The 16,617-nt window shown below is 38.2% G+C and overlaps 2 protein-coding genes and 1 pseudogene across 2 annotated transcripts; 1 reads left to right on the plus strand and 2 right to left on the minus strand.

Moving 5' to 3' along the window:
• Positions 1-2,987: 2,987 nt before the first annotated feature.
• LOC121789049 (protein PSK SIMULATOR 1-like) lies at positions 2,988-4,729 on the plus strand. Its single transcript, XM_042187585.1, has one exon. The coding sequence runs from the start codon at positions 3,225-3,227 to the stop codon at positions 4,566-4,568; it is 1,344 nt and encodes a 447-aa protein (XP_042043519.1). The 5' UTR covers positions 2,988-3,224; the 3' UTR covers positions 4,569-4,729.
• A 2,183-nt stretch (positions 4,730-6,912) lies between these two features.
• Positions 6,913-9,798, minus strand: LOC121789048 (probable aminotransferase ACS12). Its single transcript, XM_042187584.1, has 4 exons — positions 9,257-9,798; positions 9,032-9,163; positions 7,980-8,140; positions 6,913-7,835 (listed from the first exon to the last, which is right to left on the minus strand). Exons 1-4 carry the CDS (start codon positions 9,671-9,673, stop codon positions 6,989-6,991), a joined length of 1,557 nt encoding a protein of 518 aa, XP_042043518.1. The 5' UTR covers positions 9,674-9,798; the 3' UTR covers positions 6,913-6,988.
• Positions 9,799-12,172: 2,374 nt separating this feature from the next.
• LOC121789050 lies at positions 12,173-16,555 on the minus strand (annotated as a pseudogene).
• Between the last annotated feature and the right edge of the window lie 62 nt (positions 16,556-16,617).

Genomic DNA, 16,617 nt, shown 5'->3' on the forward strand with positions numbered 1-16,617 from the left:
AATTTACCACTGCCGGCCAGTGAGTACTTTTGTGGTTCGTACTCCTGCATTGTGTGTCTCATGTTAATTCTATAAGATGAAAATGTATTTGAATAAAATCCATTCCGAATAAAATATTTAGAGAATGCATAAAGTACACCTACTATAATTGAAAATATCCAAAAATATACTACCAATAAACCTATCTAACTATAATCTTCACATAAAGCATAATAAAAAATCCCGGACCAATAGCGCCAACCCAGAATGCATATACTTGTGAATGATGAAGAGCTTGATGAGTCTGAATGGGATTTGATTCTGAAATCGCGGACCAATATGCGAAGCATGGTTATAAACTTTTTGTTGTCCTGCTTATCTGGCCACGGCCACGCAAAGACCTCAACTGGTTGGTCTTGGTACAAGTTTTTTATGTTAGCTATGATTTCCCCAATCTTCTTGTAGTAACGTTCTTCAATTCCTTCTCGACTGCAGTTCGCTTGAGCCGGTCGTGGAAGTAGGGTAGGGGCCGATGGAAGCCACCTTAGGGATATAGTCGTGCTCAGTTTCTGTATTTTTGTTTTTCACAATCATGTTGGTTTGAGTTGAGTGTCTTTCTATAAATTCAGACTAAGCTCAACCTTAAGTCTGTTTGGTTTCAGTGAGTTTGGGGTGGCTCGTTTCATCCCCAAGCAATTGAAAAGTCTACCTACGAAAAGAGTTTATGCCTACGCCCACTTTTCAAAATTATCACCACCTCCAACAAATTAAGGCTTTATAACTTTAATTGTGAATGAGTGTCTATAGCTATTACTCTTGATCGTGTTAAATTGAGAAATATTATTATGTTCGTTTCATTCAAAGCAAAATACTATTTCCGTTCCACATTAGAAGTTACATTTAATGTGAGCACGAGTTTTAATAAATGTAAAAAAATTGAATTTGAATAAGTTAATGAACTATGAGTCTCACTTATATATATTAGTTTTATAATAAAGTGTGAGTGGAATTGGTTGGTGAAATGTGAGGTCTATTTATCATTTATGGTAAAAGTGAAATGTGACTCTTATTGTGAGACAAACCGAAATTGCAAAATGTGACTCATATTGTGGGACAGAGGTCGTAAGTATTTTTCGACTTATAATTTTATGCAATATTGTTAAGTGTATTACATGAAAAGAAAATAAAGTATGAGAAATAAAAATTGAAATAGTATCATTTTAAATAGATTAACAAAAAAATATTTCATTTTTAATAAGAAGAGGAAAAAGGTTAAAATCCACATTCCTATTTTAGGATCATCTAAAATCCATTATAAACACTAGAAGATACAATGTGAATATTGTAAAATATTTTGACTTGAAATTTCTAAGATTTTAGATGATCCTAAAATACAAATGTAGAATTCATCAAGGGAATACAATCATGAGTGATGACATTCCCACATGAAATTTTGATGATTTTTAAAACTAAATAAGCAAATCACTTGGTCAAACTTGAGTTATGCACTCTTGTGACGTAATATATATAGTTGACTAACTTTTATACTCCTACTATATATCATTATTGTGTAACCATCACAAGGAATAGCATCAACAATTCAACTCGGTTGAAAAAACTTAAAAGAGTAACAATTAAGAATAATTTCCATATGCTCATCATCGTATATATGGTTGATCAATACCTTCTTTTTTGTATAACTATTTGGTGATATTGATGTATATAATGATTACATAAATTAAATAGTGAGTTTTTACGAGTGGATTAATAGGATGCTTCTAGTATTTTATTTTTCTATAGTCTTCTTTGTGTAATCTATAATCTATATAAATATATATGTATGTAAAGATAACATTGTTTAACAAAATGTATTTATATACATTATAGAACTATTAATGATAATGCAGAAACTTCCAATTAAATAATTAAAAAAGCAAGTTTTATGCCATGCCCTAGTGTTTCCACTTTCCACCCCAATCAATGGAACAAAAATATACTTGTGGGCTCATTAAATGTCAGCCAATTATTAACAAACAGACATGGAAATAATAACTTTAATTGGATCAAAAAATCTTAAATTAAGATGATTAAGAGAATAAATGAAACATACACCAAGATTCCTATAATGATCTATATTAATTATTGACGTATATAATATATTCATCACTTATCAAACATACATGTGATCTTATTAAGACTATTGGTTAATACAGAAATTTCTATTTTCTGCATATTATATAAGTATCATCCATTAACACGTCTAATGTTTAGTACACATTAACTTTATTAATTAGATTTGTTTTTACATTTATTTTGATTTTAATATCTCAAAAATTATTGGTAATGTAATTAATTCTACAAATCAGTGAAAAATAGATAATTCAGTTTCTTTTACGACTTCAATTAAATAAATAAAATAAAAAATCAAACTTTCATTTTTATGTGAATTTTAAAACTAATTGCGTTAATAAGTATTTCAGATATTAAAATCAAGCTAAATTACCAAAACAAAATATAAATAGCCGTTATAAAATTTTATCTCAAACGAGAATGGTGCTTAGAAAGTGCCGCAGACACACAAGCTTCATCCCCTACCATTTTTTGTTTTTTTACTATATATTGGTAAATACTTATTTGTTTTTTTACTAAATTATTATTGATCTAAAAATTCTTCTGTCAATATTTTTAATAAAGTACGAAATATAGAGTATACAGTCAATGTTGAAAACAAATTCTACATCCACGTCCTAGTCACAAGTTACTATTTAAAATATAAGCATAACATTTTTTTTAATTTATACTACATTCGTACAAGTCATTTTCGGAATAAAATTCAATTTTGATGACAACATAGTATAACATATGTATGGAAAGAGTATAGTAAGTAGTATATCCCAAAATCTATTGATTCCACCACATATAGTGTGGTAAGTGGAATCCAAAATAGAGTTGATAATAATCCTTCCCATTTCTTGATAATGTTTTCATCTTTGCATGTGGGCTTTGTCAACTCCCTCTCTCACACACTCACACACACACACACACATACACACACACACACAATGATCCCATTGGACTGCTCCTATTTGTAATACTTCTCTTTCAAACATCCCATGATAGCTTTGCAAGAACTCACTCTCCTCCATTATCTTATCTCTCTCACACTCCACTCTTCAAATACTATCATTCTCTCTATCAATTCCTCTATATCTCTAAAACCTCTTGCAAATCTCCCCATCTAAAACATGGCCCTTGAAACATGGCTGATCAAGGTGAAAAGATCCATCGCCCACAGCCTCGATTCCGTCCGCGCCCCGCCGCCCCCCGCCGGTGCGATCCGCAAATCCAACGTCTGCGTCCTCGCATTCGAGATCGCCGCCGTCATGTCCAAGCTCCTCCACCTCTGGCAGTCCCTCTCCGACAAGAACCTCTCCCGCCTGCGTGGCGACTCCATATGCCTTGAAGGTGTTCGTAAAATTGTCTCAAACGACGACGCCTTCCTCCTCGGCCTCGCCTGCGCCGAGCTCGCCGGAAACCTCCGCCTCATCGCCAAATCCATCGCCCGCATCAGCAAGAAGTGCGAGGACGCCTCCCTCCGCTCCTTCGACCGCCTATTCGAGGAGTTCGCCGACACCGGCCGCGATCGCCACAACTGGCTGATGCTCAGCGCCAAAGAGATCGATATCAAGATGAAAAGGCTCGACCAGTTCGTCGCCAGCGCGGCCGCGCTCCATCGCGAGATGGACGAGCTCGTCTCCCTCGAAAATGGCCTTAAAAAATCGCTTCAGGCCAGAGACACCGGCTCCGTAAAAGAGCATAAGATTGTCGAATTGCATCAGAGAATAACCTGGCAGAGGCAGCAGGTGAAGTACATGAAAGAGAAATCCCTATGGTGCCGAAGCTTTGACACCGCCACCTCGATCCTGGTGAGAACTGCTTTCGCAGTTCTCGCCAGGATGAAGCTCGTCTTCGGAGTCGTGTCGCTCCCGCGGAGCATCTCCTCGTCCTCGTCCGCCCTCGTCCACCCCTCTGAAAACCCTAACCTCTTCGCGTCCGGGCCTCTTATGAAATCCTCCCAATTAAAATTCTTCGAGGTCAACTCGGAGGTCCTGAAGCCGCCGGCCACCACGCTCGGCGCGGCGGCGCTGGCCATCCACTACGCGAACCTGATCATCGTGATGGAGAAGATGATCAGGTCGCCGCAGCTGGTGGGGGTCGACGCGAGGGACGACCTCTACTCGCTGCTCCCGAGCAGCGTGCGCCTCGCGCTGAGGGGGCGGCTGAAGGGGGTGGGGTTCACCGCGAGCGACCCGGGGCTCGCGGACGAGTGGAGGGAGGCGCTGCACAAGATCCTCGGGTGGCTGTCGCCGCTCGCACACAACATGATCAAGTGGCAGAGCGAGAGGAGCGTGGAGCAGCAGAATCTGGTCCCAGCAACTAATGTGCTTTTGCTTCAGACGCTTTACTTTGCAAACCAGCAAAAGACAGAAGCCGCCATTACCGAGCTTCTTGTCGGCCTCAATTATATTTGGAGATTTGAGAGGGAGATGAATGCTAAGGCCATTTTCCATTGCAGCAACTTCAACTAGATTGCTTGCTTGTTTCTTGAATTTTTGTATTAAATTAACTCTGGTTGATTCCTGCAGATCTGTGAGGATAGTGTTGGTTCTAACCCCTGATCTGTATATTGTAATATAGTATTGTTCTTGTAAATGTTTTTTGGAAAAAAAGAAAAGAAAAAGATCGTACATTTGCAGTTCCATGTGAACATATTCTTCTTGCGCATGCAATCAGTATTACTCCCTTCTTCTCATTCAAGATTTACATAATGTCACATTTTGCTAGTAGAAGCATTTTTCTTCGTGTATCATTATTCAAGAAAGTGATCATTTTGAATGGGACGGAGGGAGTACGAGACGTGGAGCAATGGGATCCATATTTGGATGGACTATTGAATGATTTGAGAACATATGTGTATAAATATGATGGACAAAATTAAATATCAAAGGTATTATATGGTTGTTGGTGTGGCTTGGGTTTCTTGAATTTTGTTGAAGATTAGGTTGATAATACATTGAATATTGAGGGTGCATTTTTCAAGGGATTGATGGTGGCCAGCCATATAAGCATGTGTTCATGAGCTAAATGGGCCTTCACTTTTGGATATATGGAAGAATTAATGAAAAGTTTTGCTTCTTTTTAGTTCCCTTTAGGAATCTTAAAATTTGAAAAAGGTTAAGAAATGCCTTTTAATTTCTATTTTGTCGACCATGCATATTCAATTATTCCTTTACAACCATTTAATACATACATAAAAATATAAATATATGATATGGATCAAATGAGTTGTCTTCTTATAGTGAGCGTGTAAGTAATTTAAAAAAATCATTAAATATACTTATAATTGAACTTAACAAAATGAAATTTATTTTCGTTCGAATCATTGTACTTTTTTTAATTCGGTAAATTATGCAACATCATAATAATGTAAATATCTATTATTCTTGTTAACATATTATTAGGGATTCATTTTTATTATTCAAAGCCTACCGTGTTTATCAAATCATATTGGTCTTTTGCCCCTACCATGTCATGTCATTATCGCAACAACACGAACAAATAATCACCAACATAGTAAAAAGCTCATAATTAAAGTTGAGGGATTAAAGCATAGTTGAGGGATTAAAGCATATATAGAACTAAACAATCACCAACATAGTAAAAAAAACTCATAATTAAAGGGATTGAAGCATATAGAACAAATAACATTTACTATCACAAAAATAAGAGGTTCTTGAAAACAAAAGCCTCAATCACAAATCCAAATATATATCAATAGGTAAACAAAAAGGGAAAATCATTCAAAGTTGAGTCAAATTCTGTTTTATCCCATAACTTAAAAATCAGCCGATTTTAAAATCATGAAATTTCACCCACCATTGTTTTCCATTATTCAACCAAAAAATGTTGTATAGTGACATCCACATATGAGAGGTGAAAATACTCACTAGTGGAATAATACAAACAAACCAAACTTCATGGTTTTTCCGGACCAATTTTTCTACTAAAAAAATATGAAAAAAAATTAGAAAAACATAAAAAAGAAAGGGTCAAATCCTACGTGTGATTTATCAGATTTACAAGTAGGGTTTTGTTTGTGAATAGTGATCTTCCCAGCTCCCTTGTAATCAAAGGTGCACCCATGCACACATCGGCACACGTGATGCAGCACTCCCAACTTTCTCCTGCATACGCCGCATCGACAAATCTTAGGCTTAATTGAATGTGTTATGAGTGAAGGGATATCGCATAAATTTCATGTAAAGGTTTGTTTAACCGAATTCACGTAAACGTCCACATATCAAGTTACGAAGTCAGTGCAGTTTATGGGTTTAGTACGGACTTTGATTTGATTATAGTCGATAACAGAGACCTGGGGTCAGACTTTATGTGCGTTATTGATTATTGATGTGCTCAAGGATTCAAATTTGGAATTTATATATCTAATACTAGTCCGATTGAAAGATAATGGACTAAATTGGAATAATGACTTAATTAATTATAGTTAGATTATGAATTAATTAAATCATACTAATAGGGGAAAAGAGGCCCATTTACTTGGGGCTCGCTCATGTGTCGCTAGACTATACATAATCTCCATTGTAGAGAATTCAAGATATATAAAGTTAAAACAATTATTTCCTAGCTTCTGTATAACTACTGTAGTGGAAATTGTCATGCATCGGATTTGGCAATGCACATGAATACCAAAAGTGGTGAATTTAATGATTTTTTTACCACTTCTAAAATTTGGAAAAAATACTAGATTTTGCCCACACTTTTCGTTTATCCCAGCCAATATCCATATAATGTTTCATCAAAGGAAATATTGATAACTCCAGTTAGAAATAGAACAATCATATGTATGCAAACTTAACTCCCAAAGAAGGTAGCTCCTGCATTTCAACTATGGCTAAATCTGGCCAATTAGAAAACAATAGCATAAGTTTTATACAGAAGGTTTACATATCTCAACAACTTTACGTATACGTTCCATGACTAAAGGTACCTCGTTTACTCTTAACGTCGTAAAACAAAATCTAAACCATCCCGGCTCGATACAGTGACAAGCCGACCCGGGTGTAACGTTGATCTTGGCTGTATTTAAGAGCTTATCCCACAGATCAAGCTCCCCTTTCTCGTTATAAGGACTGATTAATTTGCTCATATCAACCCAGCAATATAAGCCACCACTGCTTTCCGTGCACTCTAGTCCCAGCTCTTTCAAACCCGAAACGACTAAATCATACATGGACCGTATCCTTTGCCTGTTCGTATTGATGTATTCCTGGATGAATCTTTTATCTGAGAGCATCGGTGCCAGAATCTGCTGTGTTGGAGTTGAAACTGACGAAAATCTGGTTAATTTCTTGGACGCTTTCAGAACATTTTCATTGAAGGAATATATAACCCCAACTCTAAAACCCGGGATGCAGAGATCTTTGGAAAGTCCGTACACAATATGAACCCTGTCCTTGAAAGCATCTTCTGAGTCGACTATCTCAGCCATGCTCACAAACTTTTCATTCCCATACGTTGAGCCAGCAAAGATTTCGTCTGATATGATATGGATGTTCCTCTCTCTGGCGAAGTCTAGGATGTCGTAAGGATTCAGCATGTTCCCAACAGGGTTTGATGGATTTGATATGAGAATTCCACGGACTTTTTGACCCCGCTTCCTTGCCTGGTTAAATGCTTGTTCAAGAGCTGTGATGCTTAATGCGAAATTATCACAACTACGACAGTGAACAGGAATTAGTTCGACCCCTGTTCGCCATTTCAGGTCCCTATCGAATCTGCATATAATGGTAAGTAATAAGCATATAACGCAAAACAACATCAAGAGGCACATAAACAGAAGACAAAAATTTACTATTGGAATGTAACGTTAAAAAATGGTGCTTGGGTCAAATATTAGAATAAAAGGTTTCTTGTAATACCCGGGATAATACGGTGCGGGGACAAGGAATGCATTTCCGGGATCAGCTAGACAGAAACTTAGTATCTCAAGTGCGGGAGTCCCACCAGAAGTTAAAACCATTTTTAAAGGGTCGAAAGATACTTCGTTTCCCATAGCTTCTGTCATAAAATCAGCCATTGCCTGCAATATTTGAATAATATATTTTAAGAAAAAGGCAAAGGCGTATGGATCAATAAAGAACATAGTTCCCTAAATACACTGAACAAATAAACGAACAAAATGACTGAATCATGGAACAGATACTTTGACATACAATCTCTAAGATTACGATGTACTAATATGTTCCGAGAATAATTCGTAAAACCAGATAACATGTCAACGAAAGTACCTACTATAGATCACCACAATTAACTCATTATTTTACATCTCAAAATTTCTCTTAAAGATCCTTCTTTTTTGCAACTGAACAAAACAGGAAAAACAAATTATCTATGGTTGATGAATTATTATGAACTAAATAGTCTTATACTTACACTAGGCAAACATTTATTACTTCTGAGACATTGTTGCTTCAATGTGGAGGCAAAGATACTTAGTTTCTCCGTGCTTCTCCACACACACAGATTTAAACACGCATCAGTGACTACAGCACTTAACAAACCACTCCGAAAAGCAGCAAACACAAGCCAATTCGGTATTCTTAGAGTAAAGCAGCTAACAAAATTTCAATTTTCCAAAGTCCATATCTGTCATCTAGTCCAGACAAACTTCATCCATGGCACTACAACAGCAGCCAACGAAAAATATTCACTTAAGTAACCGTCCCGTGTAAGCTGCAAAATTTCAACTTTCCTTTTATGCAGCTCAAGAGATTTATTGTGATCAATGCAACCATTACAAATCATATCCTTCATGCTATCTCCAGTGAGTTTGATTAACAGAGTGTGTATATGTGTTTGAACGCATACATATTCGTATTTGTCTACGATTACTCCAATCTAAACGGCTAAGTAATTCAGAGTACTAATCAAGCAAACACAAAAGCTAACAATGTAGTGGCATTTCCCTTACCATTTTGAACTCCAACAATCCATCAAATGGCTGGTACGTCGCGATTCCCCTCAGTCCGGGATGGCCGCCTGCTCCGGACATCAAATCGGCCAAATTCTTCGAAAGCCTCTCCTCAATCAAATCCAATGACAACTTCACAGCCATTCCAACAGCAAAATAAATCAGTATCAAAGCAAATTATCAACAAATTACCCCCAAATTGGGAAACAAATCGTTCATTTTTACCCTATTTTCGGCGAGGCCGAGCTGGATAACGCCGTCGGGATTGGTGAGTTCATCATAGGCGTCCTCCCTGACGCGATCCAAGCCAATGTAGTAGGGCGATTCGTTCGCCTTGGCGACGTGATTAGCCCTGGCGGAGAGCTGGACGCGGCCCATGGAGGCGCCGCGGGAGAGCAAATTAGGGCGGGAGGAGGAGCGGGGGAGGTCGGAGGAGGAGGCGGAGCGGGAGGGAGGGGGGTTTGGCGGGGGAGGGGAGCGGTTGCGCTTGAGGTAGAATTGGAGGAAGTAGAAGAGGGCGCAGGGGATGAGGGAGCCGAGGAGGATGCCGCCGCGGCCTTGGACGACGCCCTGCAGCGGGACGATGAGCCTCATGCCGGTGCGGGTGGGGCGTGATTCGTCGTTGGGAGGGGTTTGTGTCATGTGAAGGCGGCCGCGGCGACGGCGGTGAGTCAGTGAGTGTAGTGTGTGTTTTCGTGAAGTTTGAGGTGGTGATTTGCTTGAGTGAAGAGGGAGAGATGGGATTCTGTTTTGGAATCTTTTGCTCTTTGCTTTGTGAGATGACATCTAAGCCCTCTTCCCTTCGTCTCATGTTGCCAAAATTAGCCTCTTAATACTATTAAGTATTATCCCAAAATTAAATAGATCAAACTTGTAGAATATGCAAATTGCAGTTTTATCTAATCAATCAAATCAAGCACCAAAGTTTTACCAATATTTTAAATTAATATAAAAAAATTTAAGTTCACATATATCATACAAAAAGTTTAACCCTCCGTCTAAATCATTTAATACAGTTAACTTTAATTAATTTTTTATTCTTTCTCTATATATTACCTAGCACAATTGGTTTAGTTGATTATGTTAACTAGTAGAAATTCCTCAATAACTTTTTCATTAGTTAATGCAACTTTTCATCAGCATCTCCATCTGTATGGATTCATGGAAATTCCTTTAGTACACACTGAGCTAGTTGCTTGCTGGTTGCATTTAGATACCGAAAATTTTGTTGTTTCTCTAGCATTGACATACTTGGATTTTACATGATTTTAGAGAATGATTTTGTATGAATTTAATCATATTTTGTCTATTATTGGGCGTGTTTATATCTATTTCTCTATTATGTTGGTATGTTGACCATTTTGTTAAGAATGTGTAGAAAAATGTATAAAATATGTGGATGTGCAGCAGCTTGGTTTGAGACCATTTTTACTGGAGATTTTGAACTCCAATCAGCCCCAAATGCATATCAATCTCTTTGTCTTTGAAAGAGCTTCGCGTGGGTATCTCGCACGCTTCAATCGGAGTTTATAGAAGAAGTTATGGTCGTTATAAGAACACTGCGCGTTCTAGAAACTTTCACGCGGCCGGGTAAATTTTTACCCTGTAAATTAACCGGCCGGGTACGGTGTTTCTGCGCTGAAAGGGTCAGAAACTGGTCGAAAATCATCACTCGGTCGGATGATTTTTACCCTTTATAATACCACCCGGCCGGGTACGTTGTTTTGGCGTATTCTTTTGCCAAAAACGCGATTTTGATGGGGGATTAAAGGGGAAAACGGCTAGGGTTCACGTATTCTACACCTACCGTCTCCAACATTCACACACACCCCAAAAAGGAAACAGGAAGAAGACTAATGAACAACAAATCACAAAAACATAATTTGGAAGGACATGCCCAGGATCATTTTCATTTAGCACGCTAAATTCGGCAACAATTAAGAAAAGTAATGATTTTTTTATTACTGGCATAATTTTTGTATAAAATAATAAAAGGTTAACGGTGTTAAATGATTTAAACGGAATGTATCAATTTAAAACACTAATTAAACTTTTTGTATGATATATGTAAACTTAAAACTTTTTGTACAAATTTGAAATATTGGTAAAATATTTTGTATGTATAGTGTAATTATCCCCTAAATACATTCCAAAAACTGCATCTAAACAAACATAGTACTCTCTTCGTCCCACTTTAGGAGTTCCGGTTCACCATTTTTGGGTGTCCAACTTTAGAAGTCCCGGTTGAAATATTCCATAAATGGTATTAGACCTCACATTCCATTAACTTTTTTCCACTCATGTTTTATTATAAAATAAAACTAATATAAAAAAATATGACTCATATTCCACTATCTTTTTCCACCAACTTTTCTTTATATTTCTTAAAATCCGTGCCAAACTCAACTGTGACTCCTAAAGTGGGATGGATGGAGTACTACTCAAAATATATAATATTTAAAATAATGTGAGTTATATAAAAGCAAATAAGACTTTTATGTTCCTAATTAATTAAAGTAATTAGAATGTTATTCACACTAATTATATTTTAAATGGGATAATTAAGTGCCTGCACTACGAATAGAGACAAATTTTGCTTAACTTTTAGATTTACAAATCATAAAAATTTGAAGTAGAATTTAATTTTGTATGATTAAGTGTTTAATTTTAATGAATAATAATTTAAATTCATACTATATTAGTACTATATTATAACTTCAAATGTAACTGCATAAATTTGAAATTACAACGCATTAATTTTTATACCAAAAATATATATATATCCTAAAAGTAAATGCAGCACAACTAATTAAAATCGAGAAAGAAATAAAATAAGAGGCGAAATTCATGTGATTAGCATTAATTAGTGGCAGCAATACAAATATGGACAAACTGCATGCCTACATCCTTAAAGATTTCCATATCAAAACAGTCCAAACATAAAACTAAAACTAAAACAATAGTATAGTACATAATTTTTGGAGCAACAAAGTAACAAATTTTTGATCTCCTATTGTTAAAACATACGCCATTTCCTTCCCTTCCAATCCATCAAACTGAGGGAACAAAATTGGGAATCCCTTCTTCAACTCCATTTCAATTTGTTGCATCTAATCATATCACAAACCACCAGCCAAAAACTTACAAAGTGTTCTTCGAGATCACCTCTCCGAACCTCACAAACACTGAGGGTCCGAGGAGGAGTTTGAGACCTCGTGCTGCTGCTGAGGAGTCTGCGGCTTGCCTACCACGAACTTGGCATAGTCGATGCTTTTAGGAGGCGTGGTGGCAGCGCAAGGCTTCTTGGGAGGAGGCAGCGGGAGCAGCGAGACGAGGACTCTAGCCACCTCGTGCATAGTGGGCCTCTCGGATGGGTGGCGCTTCGTGCAGAGCAGCGCCAGCTGGAAGGCTTTCCTCACGTGGGAAGAGTCCATGCACGTGACAGACACCTCAGGGTCCACGGCTCCATCAGCGTGTTGTCGTCTGCTTTGGAGAGAACCTGAAGCCCTCCACACAGTTATAGCATATGAAAGGAAGGCTACACAAAAAATGGAAGGTTGAAGAGTTTTTTTACCAGCTGATGTAAATTGGAGTCGTTGTCTACAGCCTTCTTTCCGGTCAGGAGCTCCAAAAGAACGATGCCAAAGCTATAGACATCCGACTTCTCAGTCAGCCTAGACGTCCTGGCATACTCGGGGTCAATGTAGCCTATTGTCCCAAGAACATAGGTCGAAGCATGAGTTTTGGCCGTGGGGAGGCATTTTGCAATTCAAAATCGGATAGATGAGCTTCAAAGTTGTCATCGAGTAGGATGTTGGAAGACTTGACGTCCCTGTGGATGATCTTCGGGTTGCAGTCATGGTGGAGGTAAGCAAGTCCATGCGCAGCTCCAACAGCAATCCTCAGACGCGTCTCCCAGTCCAGTTTCACCTTGGAATGACCTGCTATGTGAATGCATTCCCGAGCTTAGGCCTATAAAGATTATCTCCAAACGAGGACTGAAATGAAGGTGAAATGAAAAGGAAACGCACGAACCATGAAGAAGATCCCAGAGAGAGCCATTGTCCATGTAATCATAGAAGAGGAGGTTTCCTTGGGGGGAGAGGGAGTAACCGTGCAAGGTGACAAGGTTCCTGTGCCTTATACTTCCAACTGTTTCTAACTCAGTCTCGAACTCACGAGAGTCATGAGGAAACTGCGTGTAGAGTCGCTTAATTGCAATAGGTCGGGAATTCTTCAACACACTTTGTATACTATGCTGGAAGCTCCATATCCTATGATGTATCTCTCATTCAAATTTCTGTGAGCCTCATTATATCCTCATATGTGTGTATCGCCATGTCCATGTGAAGGACAACGAGCTTCGACGAACCTGATCACGGAGAGAGAAGGTGTGAATATATGAGAGAAAAGGGCGAAAAACAAGAAAATATGCATACCTTGCAGTGAGTTCTTGGAGCCCTTTATGAACTGCCTAGGTTGGTTGGACTTGTATATAGCTACTAGCACCATGGATAACAATGCGATAAACCCCAGCACGATACATACAACCGTAGTTCGTGAAAATACAGCTGAATCGAGACATTAGCAACTCAAATCAGAATCCAAGAATTCAAATAGAGATCAAGTATCAGGCAATCAAGGCTTAGTAAGATATCATACAGAACCTTTAGCTTTAGAGGGGTACGGATCGCATATCGAGCCCAACCAGTGACGCAGAGTAAGGCGTTCCCAATGAAGCTGAGTTCAGCAGCGATCATAAAGAAAACAACAGCAATGGAATAAACGTACATGAATAGGATTTTGATGTCTACCTGTCAGGTGAAAAACGGAGAAGTTTTCTGCCAGAAGGAACAATCCACTAATGTTGTTGTATGAAATATTCCTGCAACAGACCGAAAAACGTATCATTAGCTACCGAAGGAATGGCTGGTTTAAACGAAGACGTTGCTCTTAACAGCGGGACTCACAGCTTATCGAGGCTCAAGCAGTTACTTAGTTGTTCTGGGATCTTTCCACTGAGATGTTGTTGTTCAGTATTCTGTATCTCAGAGGAAATTGTGTTCATAAGTAAGCATAAATGAACTTATTAAAGAGGACCAACAAAAAACCATCAACATACAGAGAAGCTATTTCTGCAGCTGGCCCAACTCTTCGGGGATGCTACCCGACAACGTGTTGAATGACATATCCCTACACAATGAATGAATTATGAGAAAATTATGATATATTTACTATAGGTAAGCTGACTAGGAAGGTGTTCACATGGTCTGAATGCTTCTAAGATTGCTAAACTCAGCAGGAATGGGTCCGGTTAGATGATTATAACTTAAATTCCTACAGTGAAAAGCATACAATTACATATTTTCCAGGAGCAAATGAATGTAATCAACACTGTAAAGCACATCAGTCTTACAGAGTAAGGAGATGCTCGAGGTCACCAACGGAGGCAGGAATAGTTCCTGTGAAGTTGTTGCTCGAAAGATCCCTAAGGAAAGGAAAAACAGAAGAAAGTCATACGATACGATCATGTTATTAGTTATTAAACTTACAATGTAGAATATTTTGAAGATCTTACAATGTATCAAGATTGATTATGTGCCCCAGCTCAACTGGAATGCTGCCTCTGAATTCGTTGGAAGACAGATTCCTGCCGATCAAGAAGAAACAATTTATTCCAGTCATGTGTGCAATAGAGTGCTAAGGGCAACAAGCCAGGGAATAGGTAGAAAGTACAGGTATGTGAGGCTCTCTAAATGCTTCAAGCCCGAGGGAATGGATCCATTTAGTTGGTTTCCTTGCACATTGCTGCAAAGATTAGAGTTAGCAAAACCAAAAAAGGCAAACACATCTGAGAAGTAACTTCTGGAGAATAAGTAGACATCTTACAACTGATTCAATGCCGTGCAAGAGCTTATATTTTCTGGAATGGGACCTTCAAGGTTGTTGTTGGCCAGATTTCTGATGGAAGTAACTAAAACATTCAGCACTTGTATGATTGATTGAAGGTAAAAAGGGTACAGTGACTCACAGTTCAAAAAGCTGTTCCAGTTTCCCAAGCTCAGATGGAATACCTCCGGTCAGCTGGTTATCATTCAATTGCCTTCAAAATGAGCCATATTAGCATCAAGCCACAAAAACTGCTATGTAACAACAGCTTACTAAGTCAAGAACTTACAAATAACTAAGCTTTGTCATATTTCCCAGCTCGGGAGGTATTGGACCAGTAAGTTTGTTGCCATGAAGATACCTGAAAGTAGAACAATTGGATCCTTAGAGACCATTCAAAGAAGAGCTGATGAATAAAACAAATCATAGTAATCAATAAAAAAATTCAGACTAACAGTTTTCCTGTGTAAGAGAGGTTGCCAAGAATTGGTGGAATTGGTCCAACTAATTCATTTTCGCTTAAATCCCTGAAAAAAGTAAGCGAGACGATTATTTCATGTATGCTTGTGATAACTCTTAGAAACCATTCAACAAGAGATGAGCAGTATGCTTACAAGACAGCAAGAGCCTGCATCAGGCCGATAACCTCAGGGATCGCTCCCGTCAGCATGTTTCCCTGTAAAGACCTGTCCATGGCATCCGTGCTACATCAATCTCGACCTTAACACCATAAAAACTAGCAAGAAATCATTCACCGGATACAAGGTTAAGTCAATCAGTTAACTTACAGCGTAGCCACTTGTAAAAATCCGATATTGTATGGAATATCACCAGTGATCTGATTGTAAGATATATCCCTAATATGCAAAGGTATAAGACATTAGAGTTGAACAACAGAGGCTTAAAAGGAACAATCATAATTATACTCACAGAATCTCAAAGCTTGTGCAGTTACCAATATTGCCGGGTATAGCCCCAGTGAGATTATTGCCTCTAACATCGCTACAGATAGACGAGCATAAGATTGCAGCAAAATTCATTCATATGTTAAAAGTGTAAGTTCAGTACAGAAGAATGAAGAGCACTTACAAATACCAAAGGCCAGTCAGTTGGCACATGTCGGGGGACAATGTTCCGTCAGCATGTTTCCTCGTAAACCACTGCAGTGAGCAAAATAACATGTTAGTACACAGGCACTCTTTTTCACAATTAGGTTGACGATTAGCAAATCCAGTTGCATTACTTACAGATATTGCAGCACTTCATTCCAGTAAATTAGCCTTGGTATCTCGCCTGTAAGCTGGTTTTGAGCAAGATCACTTGAATCCAACACAACAAACAGTCAGAAAACACTAACTATGCCTACTTCTTACAAGGATGGCAATCAGTAAACTTACAGAGTTTTCAGATTAGGATTTTGGGTTAGTGTCGAAGGAATTGGACCAGTAAGCTGGTTGTTCTTCAAGTTCCTGACACGGGTACATAATTCGCACATCAAGCTAAACAACTAACAACTTCATCAGAAATAGCACAAAGCACGTATATAACTCACAATAGCTCAAGCTGCTTAAGCTTAGAGATCGAGAAGGGAATGTCTCCTTCCAGCAAGTTTTCAGACACATCACTGCCAAGATATAATTAAAACAATATACATCATCTAGATTCTTTCAATGGCAACCATACCACACAAGGAAGAC

Source organism: Salvia splendens, unplaced genomic scaffold, assembly GCF_004379255.2.
Source record: "Salvia splendens isolate huo1 unplaced genomic scaffold, SspV2 ctg1204, whole genome shotgun sequence".
In the NCBI taxonomy this organism is placed as follows: Eukaryota; Viridiplantae; Streptophyta; class Magnoliopsida; order Lamiales; family Lamiaceae; genus Salvia; species Salvia splendens.

Coding starts and splice junctions, on each gene's coding strand:
- LOC121789049 (XM_042187585.1), top strand. CDS start 3,225: ATGGCCCTTGAAACATGGCTGATCAAGGTGAAAAGATCCATCGCCCAC.
- LOC121789048 (XM_042187584.1), bottom strand. CDS start 9,673: ATGACACAAACCCCTCCCAACGACGAATCACGCCCCACCCGCACCGGC. Junction 9,164..9,256: donor TCGGCCTCGCCGAAAATAGG/GTAAAAATGAAC, acceptor ATGGCTGTGAAG/TTGTCATTGGATTTGATTGA. Junction 7,836..7,979: donor CCCGCACCGTATTATCCCGG/GTATTACAAGAA, acceptor CATTATATGCAG/ATTCGATAGGGACCTGAAAT.